At 43.4% G+C, this 13123-nt stretch overlaps 1 protein-coding gene across 1 annotated transcript; it reads left to right on the forward strand.

The window, feature by feature from the left end:
- Window positions 1-3987: 3987 nt before the first annotated feature.
- zgc:165604 (uncharacterized protein LOC792578 homolog) lies at window positions 3988-11367 on the forward strand. The gene is made up of 6 exons (XM_056262341.1): window positions 3988-4148; window positions 4833-4987; window positions 7372-7570; window positions 10621-10776; window positions 10853-10975; window positions 11161-11367. The coding sequence occupies exons 1-6, from the start codon at window positions 4085-4087 to the stop codon at window positions 11358-11360; spliced, it is 897 nt and encodes a 298-aa protein (XP_056118316.1). The 5' UTR covers window positions 3988-4084; the 3' UTR covers window positions 11361-11367.
- Window positions 11368-13123: the final 1756 nt, after the last annotated feature.

Consider the following 13123-nt stretch of genomic DNA (forward strand, 5'->3'; position numbering starts at 1 on the left):
GAAAATGACGTCCCTCGGTTACGTGTGTAACCCTCGTTCCCTGAGTAGGGAACGGAGACGTTACGTCGGATGACGACGAATGGGGTTTCGCTTAGAAAGCCTATCAACTTCGAGTCTTACAAAACGAGCCAATGGCAAAGAAATGCCATGGGTCTGCGGAATTTGCATGGCGCAACTCTCCCTTACCTCGTGGGTATAAATGGAGAACGCCGGCAATATGCAGATATGTTTCTTCGCTGAGGAGCCGCGGCCAGCTGAGCGCCAGTGCATCCGTGCCGAGCGTGCCCTCGGTCAGGGAGTAAAACCGGTCGCAGTGGGACGAGTCGTGGGAGGCAAACAGGTCTACCTGTGCGTCCCCGAACTGATCTCAAATCAACTGGACCAACTGGGGATGGAGTCTCCATTCTCCAGGTAGAGGCTGAAGCCGTGAGAGCTCGTCGGCTGCACAGTTCAGGTCTCCCGGGATATAAATGGCTCAAAGCGACCTCAGATGCTTCTGACTCCATAAGCAGAGGTGGCGGGCGAGTTCCGACATACGGTGGGAGCGTAGACCACCTTGTCGGTTGATGTACGCTACTGTCGCGGTATTGTCTGATCGGACTAGTACGTGCTGGTTCTTGACCAACGCATGAAAGCGGTGCAGAGCGAGACGTACTGCCAGCAACTCGAGGCAATTGACATGCCATAGGCGCTGGGATCCTGTCCAGGAGCCCGCGACAGCATGTCCATTGCACATGGCACCCCAGCCTGTGGTGGAGGCATCTGTTGAGACAACAACATGCCTGGAAACTCTTTCTAAGCGCACTCCTGCCCGTAGAAAGCTGAGGTTCGTCCACGGGGTGAAGGTCTGACGGCAGGTCGGAGTAACTGGTACTTGGAGCGTGCCTTGATGCCACGCCCACCTCGGGACTCGATCGCGAAGCCAGTGCTGAAGCGGTCTCATATGAAGCAATCCGGCGGATGCCATATGCCCCAGGAGCCTCTGAAAAAGTTTCAGTGGAACCACACTCTTGCCCTCGAACTGTCTCAGGCAAGTCAGCAGTGACTGCGCGCGCTCGCTTGTAAGCTGCGCGCATATGGCGACCGAGTCAATTTCCATACCGAGAAAAGAGATCCTCTGCACGGGGCAAAGTTTGCTCTTCTTCCAGTTGACCCGAAGGCCCAGACGAGCTAGGTGCCGGAGCACTAGGTCCCTGTGTTCGCAAACCTGGTCTTGAGAGTGAGCTAGGATCAGCCAGTCGTCGAGATAGTTCAGGATGTGAAGCGGCACAAGGGCTGCCTCGACGACCTTCGTGAAGACGCGAGGAGACAGGGCTAGCCCGAATGGGAGAACCGCATACTGGTATGCCTGTCCCTCGAAAGTAAACCGTAGGAACGGTCTGTGTCGAGGGAGAATGGAGACATGGAAGTAGGCGTCCTTCAGGTCGATCGCTGCAAACCAATCCTGGGGGCGCACACATTCGAAAATGCGTTTGGCTGTGAGCATCTTGAACGGCATCCTGTGAAGGGAGCGGTTCAGGACGCGCAGGTCCAGGATTGGCCGTAACCCACCGGTTTTCATCGGGACAATGAAGTAGGGGCTGTAGAAGCCGGGCCTCATTTCGCTGGAGGGACAGTCTCGATCGCACCCTTCGCTAGTAGGGTGGCTGGCGACCTCCGCTCTCATGACAGGGGCATTGCCACCGACCATAGTGAAGCGGACTCCCCTGAAGCGGGGAGGAGACAGTGCGAACTGAATCGCATAGCCGAGCCTGATGGTTCGGGCGACCCAGCGGGACAGGTTGGGAAGCTCTAGCCAGGCTCCCAAGAACTGTACCAGCGGGGTCATGCAAACCACAGATGTCCCCTCGGTGGTGCAGCGAGGCGGAATGACCGGCCCAGACATAGGTGGCATAGCGGCCCGGCGCGGGGGCACGGTCATTAGCCGCGTCCTGACAGAGAAGGCCAGGGAAGGACCAGCGTTCCACGGGGGCCTGCTCTGCCAGGGGTCTGGCGACAGAGGGGGACGAGAGTGGCGAGGCCCGTGGGCGGCGCACACTGTCATCCGAGAACTCTGTGACAGAGGGGGACGAGAGTGGCGAGGCCCGTGGGCGGCGCACACTGTCATCCGAGAACTCTGTGTGCTCCGAGATGGATGTGTCAGTTCTTTCTTTAACCACTTTAGGGTGCTTTAGGGTCACTTTCGTCGCCCTGGGTCAGTCCTCCCCTCGTGCATGTCCTTGAGCATCTGGGCCTGGTAGACCTGCAGAATGGCCATGGCATGCAGAGAGGCGGCTGCCTGCCCCGTGGCTCTATAGGACTTCACCATGAGAGTGGACGAAAACCTACAGGCTTTGGAGGGGTACTTTGGGTCACCACAGGAAGAAGCACTCTGCGGACACAGTTGCATCGCAACAGAGCGTTCCACCATGGGGACCCCAGTGTACCCTTCGGCAGCGGCCTGATCGAGGGGAGGAAAGGCGGAGGAGGTCTTGTCTTCCAGGACCTCGTGACCTCCTCATGCACCTCCGGGAAGAAAGAAATTGGGGTTGGCCCCCGACGAGAGTCAGCGGCCGCACCCAAAAACCAATCATCAAGCCGCGAGCGCTCGGGACAGGGCGGAAGGGTTCCACTCTAACCCGATACTCGCGGCCGCCCGTGAAAGCATGGTGGCCATCTCAGGATCTGGCTCGGGCAATGCTGGCACACCCGAAGGAGGCAACACAGCCGAGTCGTCATCTCCCGATGACTCATGCCCACCTTGTGATGCTGCGATCGAGGTCGAGGTCCGAGGATGAATCGTCGGTTGGTTGTGCCACACCGTCACCCTCAGGTCACCCTGGCCACCAGCCGAAGTAACGGTAGATCGGGGTGTGGATGAGGGGACTCTCCCTTTGGCAAGATCATTGAGTCTCGACCGAAGTGTCACGATGGCCATGTTTCCACAATGAAAACATGAGTCATCCACAAGCGCTGCTTTAGCGTGCTCAAAGCCCAAACACACAAAGCAACGATTGTGCCCATCAGAGTCGGATAAAAGTCGACCACAACCAGAAGTGCACGGGCGATGCATCTTTAAAAAGACGTGCCACACGCTGCTCTTTTAGAGAGAATAAACTCCGCAGAGTGTTGAAGAGACCAGGGAGAAAACACACACACGGGCAGATCACTGCACAGATCGCAGGGAATGTGCACTCGCTGGGAATCGCCGTCACACCAACACCTGGAGAGAAGCTCGTCTCGAAGAAGAAGAAGATCTCAGAATGGCTTAGGGAGTGAAGCATACACTTGGCTCCGAAGCGAAAACATATATGCATATTGCCGGCGTTCTCCTTTTATACCCACGAGGTGGGGCGGAGTTGCGCCATGCAAATTCCGCAGACCCATGGCATTTCTTTGCCATTGGCTCGTTTTGTAAGACTCAAAGTTGATAAGCTTTCTAAGCGAAACCCCATTCGTCGTCATCCGACGTAACTCGGAGTGACAACGAAAGGGAACTATAGTTTGATTACAACTATTTTCAAATGTAATATAATCTATTTACAAGTAATTCATTTTTAGATTCTGACGTTCTGATTTTCAACGTTAAATCAGCTAATTAGAATGATATCTGAAGGATCATGTGACACTGAATACTGGAGTAATGATGCTGAAAATTTAGCATTGACAACACAGGACTATATATACAGTATATATATATTTGGTTTAGATTGTATTAATATTTCCGAATATTACTGTTTTTTTACCAAATAAATGCAACCTTCTTTCAAAAACAAAAAATCTTACCTCCCCAAACTTATGAAATATAGAGTGTTAATAGCTGCCTTTATATTTTAGTCAACCAAAGGGATCATCATATTTGTAGGTCTTTGCCATAAAAAACCCTGATTTAGCAGATGCTACAGGGACATGTAAACTATTCACTGTGTGTGGTTACGGGGGATAGACCGATAGAGGGAGGGCAGGAGATAAAGAGAACGAGAACTGCCCCCCTTTGATGCCCAATAACCCAGTTATGCCTGTCCGGTCAGAGCCAGGGACTGAGGTTTGAAGGGGAAAACACACTGACCTGTATGGAGGAAAGCACACACAGATCATCTCAGAGATGGGCTGCCCAGGATGGAGACTCCTCTGGCTGGCCTGCTTGGTGTCCACTTTTTTGCAATATGGTACGTGTTGATTTTATTGTTAACATTAGGCTGTTAAATATGGTTGGAAAAACCTTGTGACTTGGGGAGAAGAACTTTTACACAACTGAAGAGAACTGTTGCTCGATAACTTGAAGACAGTTGATTTTATCCAGGGTTTTACATACTGTAATATACCATAACAAGTCAATGTCTCTATGGTTTTCTTATTACAAATTCTTTTGAAATCAGTACATTATATGAAATGTTTGAGTGAGGTATAATAAAAACAATGATCATTTGAGCATTTTTTGTAATTGGTGTTTTATGTGTAATGTTACAATAATTGAAGTATGCTATATGTAATTTTGGTCAGTTTTTTTTAGAAGAATTGAACCCCATTGTTCTCTCAGTTGGTGTATTTGTCCTTGCCAAGGCTGTCAGCTGTAATTAAGGCTTTATAGTCACTTTGCTTTCCCACACACACACACACACAAAGGCCTGGGGGTGGCAGAGCGGTGGGGGTGGGACTCATCATTACAGTAATGAGACAACCATTGAGATGGAAGGAGAGAGGTTGAGAGCTACACAACCGAACTCCAGAATAAACGGGTCTGCTAGTGATTTATCATTGCCAATTGTTTACAATAGAAAAACGGCCTCAAATCAAGCGCAAACGTACATTAAAAATGATCCAGCTTGACTTTTTCCCTCCACCCCCTCCAGGTGCAGTCCGGGTGACGGTGAGGGAATCTGGTCTGGAGGTTGTGCGGGGAGATTCTGTCACACTGCCTTGTTCGTTCTTTACCATGATGCCCTTGTTCAGACTCAGCATCATCTGGACTCTGACCCCAGTCTCGGACCCGGACTCCCCCACACAGGTGTCACCTATAAATACAATCAGCTAATAGACCTAAACGCCCATTCACACCAAGATAGATAATAACTATAACCAAGTTCTAAAAATCACTCTAAGAGACTTGTGGAGTCCCACACCACTACTAGTGATAATGACAATATGGTTGGAATCACGTTTTCATACCGTTTTCTCCACCTAATGAACAATTAAAACATTGACAGGCAATCAAAATCCATCCAACTATAAAGCATGGAAAATAACATACCATAGAATAAAAATAGCGTTTTGGTCTGGATGCTTATAGTTATTGTTATAGGTTGTGTCTGAAATAGCATTCTCTCCAAGAAAGTATTTCTTTTGAATATGTAATTACTTTGAGACCATTAAAAAAAAAAAAGTATATTCTCTATATTATGAATGTGTGTAGTATTAATGTAATCTGGATGTACTACATTTGTTATGTTGTCGTTACCATGTGACCTCTCAGCGTCAGCTGCATAGCTTCATTGCCATTTGCAAATCCTCTCCAGTGGCCTCATGGGATAGTAAAGTGTCCATTGGATGCGCCCTTGCCCTTCAGAATCTTGCCGAAAGTAGTCATCCGGGAACTTTTCATCCTACTGTTTTATGGATACTGTGAAATTGGAATTCTGTTTTTCAACTACTATATATAGTTGGGAGGTATGCGATTTCAGATACAGCCATAGCTTTTGTTGTTGGTGTGAATGGCTTTTAGTCAGGACAGATGCATTATTGAAACAGATTAAAATGAGGCTGTGAGGGTTAAGGTATAAGTCAAGTCCCTAGTTCAGTATTCAGGGCACTGACTAGGGAGTCAGCCATTTTATGTGCTGTCTCAATCGTAAAATCCTTCCAGTCAACTGGAATGTTCACTCCCTAAAAATTCCACAAATTGGGATGCACCTTATGTTCCCTTACCCGGGAATTATGAAGTGCTAGATGGGTAGTAAACATAGATACAAATTTATAATTAAATTTTGTCTAAAATCTTGCAGGGATGCATGTAACAAAACAAAGTATTTTTCATTAAATAGCATAAAAAAATAACGTCAGATATCAGTCCTGACCTCTGGTGATAAATAGCCTACCAGTGACGTTTTACAGCCCGTAGTCATGTTGTTGCAAATTGAATAAACAGTGTCCCGATGTGTAGTAGGCCAGGGATTCACAAACTTTTTCGTCAGCCAAACCTCTTTGACCTAAAGGATTTCCTCAAGTACCCTCTGAGATTTTTTATAAGTTAATATTTCAATCATTTAAAAGCACATGCATGTTCACAGTTCTCCAGAGGTGGACAAAGTACACAACTTCCTTACTTGGGTGAAAGTACAGATACTACTGGTCAAATATTACTCTGTACATGTTACAAGTAAAAGTTGTAAAGACCGATTTTTAATTAAGTAAAAGTACAGAAGTACTCGTTTTTAAAAGTACTTAAGTATCAGAAGTAAAAAGTAAATGTCAATGCATTGTTTTATTATTGTTGCATTGTTGTATGTAATACCTACTTACATAATATCTACTGCCATAAACATTATGCCATAAATACTTAGTATTATGCCTCTGATTCTATGCCTGCCTACCTACCCTCATATCAATATCAAATTTATTTCTAGAACACAGTTCAGGTAGTGGGATTGAATAAGTGTATTCAATAACGTCCACAATGGTTTCGGACACTGTCCCCTCAAATAGTGCCCTATTTAAAGTATGAATATGTTAGCCTTACTGTTATCTATAAGCTAGAGCGCTCCAAAACAATGACAGAATTCGCATTTAAAAGACCAAACCCAACGTTGAAAATGAAAATCAGGTTGATGTCAGAATCAAACGCCAGCTTGACATTAATCTCCAATGCTGGACAGACGTTGTATTGTGGTTGAAAATGAAAATCGGGTTGACGTCAGAAACCAACATCAGTCGAGTTCTGCCGTCAAACCAACTTTCATTTCCAACCAAAATGCAACCCCTGCAACCAAAATCATGCCCTGACTGACGTTACTACTTTCTACTCAAGGACCTTGACAGAAATGTAGTGGAGTAAAAAGTACGATATTTGTCTTTCAAATGTAGTGAAGTTAAAGTAAAAAGTTTCCAGAAAAAATAATGCTCAAGTACAGACACTCAAAAAGTGTAAGTACAGTACTCAAGTAAATGTGCTTTGTTACTGTCCACCTCTGCTGATTATACATTTTATTTTAAAGTGATTTATTTCAATTGTATGATTTAATGAATACGTTTATGTCAATTCACGGACCCCTTGAAGTTCCCTCACAAACCCTTTGGGAAACCCTGTTGTGCTTGTTTTCATTCCTTTCAAACATGAAATCTGTTGCTAGCTACTTTGACTAAGATCTAAGGACTGACATATCTCTTGTTGTGCAGGTGATCGTGTATGATCAAGGCCAGGTGATTGAAAGCCCTTCATTCATGGGCAGGGTGGGCTTTGCTGGCATGCCCTGGAGTGCAGACATCATCTTGAATTCCACGTGGGTGTCTGACGCTGGAGTCTATCGCTGTGTGGTCAGCAACCCACCTGAGACAGGAGACCCTGGAATAGGAGAGCTCAGCCTCACTGTTCTGGGTATCATACATCACATGGCTTTCATAAACACCCAATTTATACACTTAAAAATGAACATAAATATAAAATTTGTTTCTTTTAAGTAACATTATTATGCATTTCCTCTCATACCGTTAAAAGTATTATTGGTTTATTTATTTAATTGTAATCTAATTTTATTTATATTAATCAACATTTGTATATATTTAATCTAAATTAATGTATATTAATATATTACCAACAAACATTTTTTTTAATTTGATATATATATATTATATTTATTGATTTATTTTAATCTAATTTATTTAGTTGCTTATTTTAATCTTATCATTTACTTATTTTATAAAAAAAATTCTTAGTTAAAAATAAATAAATAACGGGATAACGCTTGGCATCGCCTTCCCGAAGTGCCCTTATGGAGCAACAACGGCGTTTGGAATTTGACCTAGATTCACTGTTTTGCATTGCCGCCTTGAACTTGAGAACGCGACATGTCTGGTGTGAGCCATTTCACAATATACTGCGCACAAATACTCTTATATATGGACAATATTGTAGGATACTTTGATACAGTGAAGATTATGCAGTGTTATTTTACGTTTGATTATTTCATTTCTGTACCTTACCTGAAAACCTGAAAAACTTCAAGCCCTTAATTCTTAGCATGGTTCTTTTGTCTTCAATAATGTTTTAAATATCAGTTGGGCTCATAGTTTTTGCTGTGGTATATAAATTGGAATCGAGAATTGTGAAATTTCACTGGTATCTAATTTTGGTAGCTTTTTTATTAGCATACAGTGTTAGATGTAAATGAAAAATTGAAAATTCTTTCATTAATTGCTCACGCTCATGTCGTTCCAAACCCGTAAGACAAATGAAGATCTTTTTGATGAAATCTGAGAGCTCTATGTCCCTTCATTGACAGTCTATGCAACTAGCATTTTGACGCTTCAAAAAGTTCATAAAGAGATCATAAAACTAATTCATATGAATTGAGCAGTTCAGTCCAAAATGTTCAAGATCTCTTTATATGATGAGATTTAATTTAGGCTTTTATTTACATAAACATTCATCAACTGTGTGCAGCGCAAGTTGGCGGCAGTAGAGAAACTTCCAGAGGAGTGTGAGCCCTTCGACTTCACTGCCAATGGCAGAATGAGACGCCGCAAGGTACCTGAGAAGTACCAGCTGGGAGAGAGAGAGAGAGGAGGAACGAGAGGTGAAGATCAATAAAGGAGGCAGTGATAAAGATGCGGCTGAAATAGACAGAGTAACACTCAGCCTTGAAAAGATAAAGAAGAGCCTCGTGTATCCTCAGAAACCAGCTCCAGCACCTGAGGATGTTATCCCTGCCATGTTCTCTGCTTCAAGTGGATCCTCCCAAACTGTTGGCGAGTCCTCCATGTTCCGATGAAGTTGTAGTTGTTTCCCTCCGACGCTCTTCATCCCAGATCCTTCCATTGGCAGTTCCTCCACACCTCACTCCAGCACCTGATGAACTGTTTTCCATCCAGTGCTCTTCATCCCAAGTGCGTCCTCCCAAACCACAGATGCTTCTCTTGGCGGTTCCTCCGCGTCCCACTCCAGCACCTGATGAACTGTTTTCCATCCGGCTCTCTTCATCCCAAGTGCATCATCCCGAACGACTTCCTCCGAGCCCCATTCCAGCACCTGATGAAGTCGTTGCTCTGCTTTGTCCTCCCAGCCGGGAGCCTCAGCCGTTCACTTCTTCCCCGTTTGAGCCACCTCCACAACTCAAGCTGGTTGACATAGAGGATGAGGAGAGCGAGTATGTTGAGTACACAGGGAAGACCATCTGGGTCAGTGGCTCAAGCCTGAACGCCCCCAAACGCCGGAGGCTGAAATGAAACCATGAAAGATGGTTCCATGGTTGGAGAAGGACAGCGAGGTGCAGGAGGAAGCGTGGGCGAGCGAAGGGGTGGAGGTCCAGGGATTTGAGGAAGCTGACCCCAGTGAAATGGGAGACTCCAAGGCCATTCGGATGATGCCTCTCAGATCGATGAGCTCACGATGAAGCTCATCTGTGTAGCCTCTCCTGACAGTCCCAAGAATGAGACCAAGCACAATGTGAACGTCCAAAAAAAGTGCAAAAGAAAAGTGCTACTTGTTCCGTTCACCTGAGCAGAGGAGAAGGCCAAGAAAAAGGAGAAGACAATAATCAAGGAGAAGGAGCGAAGAGAAAAATAGTTGCTGCTTGAACGCTACATGAACAATCGAAACTGAAGCACTTGTGGATCAACAAGCACAACCGCAACTACAACTCCTCCTAATGCAGATCATCGTCCCTCTTCAGCTTTAACCTGTGTAAATAAAAAAAGTTAGCAAACTAAAAGTTGAAAGATCCATGACTCTTCCTGACTATTAAAAAATAAAACGTGTAATATGAAGTGAATCGATTTGAACTTATTTGAATTTACCTAGAACAGCAGCAGAGTGAATCATTCAATGCAGTTCATTACAGAATGAAGTTCACAGATCAATATATTTTCTCTGATGTGGATCCTTCCAATCCATCGCCTCCATGCCCATGTATAAAAGTGTAGTTCTGCCACTGATTGAAAGATGAAATAAACTTACTCCGGAAGTTAGTCCATAAGCTGTTTGGATCTGCAGGCTGGTCTGTGTTTTGTAACCGGCGGCGGCCTCATTTAAAAAAAGTGCGTATGCACAGATTTGAACTTAGAGTGAGTAGCATATGCTCACAATTTCAAGATCATTTGCGATTTATAGATTTCACATCTGGAAGAAAGGCGTAGGCAGTGCAGGTTTTTTGTGCTCATGTTAGTTCTCAGAATCACACGTTCGCTCATTTGAGAAACGATCGCAAGATCAAATGTGGGACAGTTCGTTTCTACATAACATTTAATAAATGAGGCACCAGGTTTCCACAAGTTTGTGCGACATTACTCTACACTATGCATATTCGTTTTTCGCCTAGATTCAGACATGATTCCGTCCAAATCATGCTGCTACACTTTACACAAGTTGAACTCTTTCCAGTTTATAGACCACTAATAATCCAGGTTTCATAACTCTGTGTGTGTGTGCAGCACCCCCATCACTCCCTGTGTGTCTATGGGAAGGAGACACAGATGCTGGGGGCAATGTGAGACTGTCCTGTGGGGTAGTGGAGGGCTTTCCCACTCCACAGGTGATCTGGGAGAAGCTAGAACCAGATAAGACTACACTGCCAGTGAACATGGATGGTAAAACATTTTTATACACAGGTTTTTGGAAAGCATCAGACATGCAGAAACAGTTTCACACCCTTATGTGTCGCAGATGACATGACGGGTTCTGTGCACATTGCCAATGTGTCTGCGCAAACCTCGGGCCTTTACCGCTGCTCAGTGACCAACCCACTGGGAACTCAGCACTGCTACATTAACCTGTCTGTGTACACACGTGAGTCTTTCTGTACTTTTATGATTCCTTTATGGTGCTTTTGCATCCTTATTCATTGTGATTGCACATATAAGAGTGACCAGAACAGTCTTCAAAACTTCTTTTGTGTTCTATGGAAGAAAACAGGTTTGGAACGACATGAGGGTAAGTGATGACATTTGTTTCTTTTTTTCGTGACCCTACAGCTCCAGATAATTCCCCAGGCATCCTGCAGGGGGTGATGTTGAGTCTCTCTATGGCCCTGCTCTTGCTGGCTCTGATGGTGCTGGTGCTGTGGCTCCACCGTTCGGCACAGGAGAGCAAATGGAGGATCAGCCATGAGGACGACGAGTGCTATGATGAGATCAAATACACACCCTCTCTCATTAAACGCTCCTTCGTCTGAGACGAGGACTGGATCATCTCTGCACTAATATCAATGTAAAGCTTCTGTCAGACAACAGCAAAAGAAAGGTCATGCTTCACCTGACAAAAAGTGCTTAACAATTGTCCTAAAGACTACTGTAAACGAGTTGTTTTATTTTCATGTGGGAACCAACAGCATGCCACAGATGTTATGAAATAGATCTTAATTTGCATTTAACCCACCATATTACTTTAAAGGCTGCAGAGTCTCAAGACAATCAAGTCACTATAAATCAATGTAAGTTTCGAGTTTGGTCCTCTGGTAGAGGTGTATATTCTCTGTAGAGGGACATTCTTTTCAGACAATGGTTTATTGTAACTATTGCATTTTGCTTTTGGACTTAAACCTCAAATTGAACTACAATAAAAATGGAGATGCATGCACTTTGTTCTGAGCTCATCCTCTCCAATGATCCCTTGAGATATTACAATTTAAAATAAATATTTCTATTTCAATACATTTTAAAATGTACTTTATTCTTGTGGTGGCAAAGCTGATTTTTTTTTAGCAGCCATTACTCCAGTCTTCAGTAGCCATGTTTCCATCCACTTGTCAATCGAATTATCTGAAGTTCGGTAAAAAACCTCATGCGAATAAAGCTGGTGAAAGTGTGTTTCCATCAAACGGCTTTAAAGCGGATAAAAACCTGTGCGTAATGACGTCACATGCTGTTTTGCGATCAAATTGGTATATCGAATTGATTTGAGACATGTTAAGGTGTTTCCATTCATTTTCTCACCGAATTGCACAACATTCAAGCCAACATTTGCGAACAAAGTTTTACTAGGCAAAATGGATTGCACTATAATAACGTTTCCATCCGCGTTTATCGTAAGCCGTATATCGATCAAGATAAAATCCGATGAGACCGATCGTATTTCATTTGAGTCGATATTCATGAAATTCAATCGAATTTTACTGTTTCCATAAGGCATTTTTCATTCGATATCACTTAATGCGGATAAAAACGTGTGGATGGAAACATAGCTAGTGTCACACGATTATTCAGAAATGTTTATTTTTTATTTTAATTTGTAATATCTCACAATTTCAATGTATTAAATTGTATTTTGATCATAAATATATCTTGGTTACCATAATAACAGACCTCGAACATTTAAATGGTAGTGTATATTATATATATGTATAAATAGGCAATTTATTAAATTGCTACAATTAATTTATAAATTAAAAAGAACTAAATAGCTAATTGCTGAAATTATTCACTTGGAATGCTATTGATCCAAATCACCATTAACATAACTTGAATTCCTTTATAGTTTGTGAATTGATTTTACCACCCTCGAAATAAATCTTGACACATTTAATATTGGGGGGAAAAGACCAAAGACATGAAATGACGGTTTTGCAAACAATAACACAAAAAAGCTTTAATTTAAATAGGAGGGGAAAAAGAAAAATCACATAAAAAAAACTGTACATAACTTTGAATATTGAATAACAGTTTTTAAATAAAACAACCCCCAATATAACTAAAATTAAAAATAAAAAAAATTACAGGATGGTGTACTATTTTACAATAGTTGTGCAAAAGCAGTATTAACTGATTCAATTCCCCAGACTTCATGAATCTATGCCGAGAGAGAGAGTCGGACCCCTCTGCAAGCAGAGATACACCGAAGCGTGACTCTCCTAAGACTCAAAGTAGTGTCCTCCATTGAAAAATAACCAGAAATCCAATAATAATAAAATAGATTTATATATATTTTTAAATATATTTA

The sequence above is a fragment of the Rhinichthys klamathensis genome, unplaced genomic scaffold (assembly GCF_029890125.1).
Source record: "Rhinichthys klamathensis goyatoka isolate OS25496 unplaced genomic scaffold, OSU_Roscu_1.1 h1tg000191l_1, whole genome shotgun sequence".
In the NCBI taxonomy this organism is placed as follows: Eukaryota; Metazoa; Chordata; class Actinopteri; order Cypriniformes; family Leuciscidae; genus Rhinichthys; species Rhinichthys klamathensis.

Excerpts from the sequence above, each read along its gene's own strand:
- zgc:165604 (XM_056262341.1), top strand. The coding sequence starts at position 4,085 with ATGGGCTGCCCAGGATGGAGACTCCTCTGGCTGGCCTGCTTGGTGTCC. Across the intron at positions 7,571-10,620 it reads GCTCAGCCTCACTGTTCTGG|CACCCCCATCACTCCCTGTG; the intron begins GTATCATACATC and ends GTGTGTGTGCAG. Across the intron at positions 10,777-10,852 it reads ACTGCCAGTGAACATGGATG|ATGACATGACGGGTTCTGTG; the intron begins GTAAAACATTTT and ends TATGTGTCGCAG.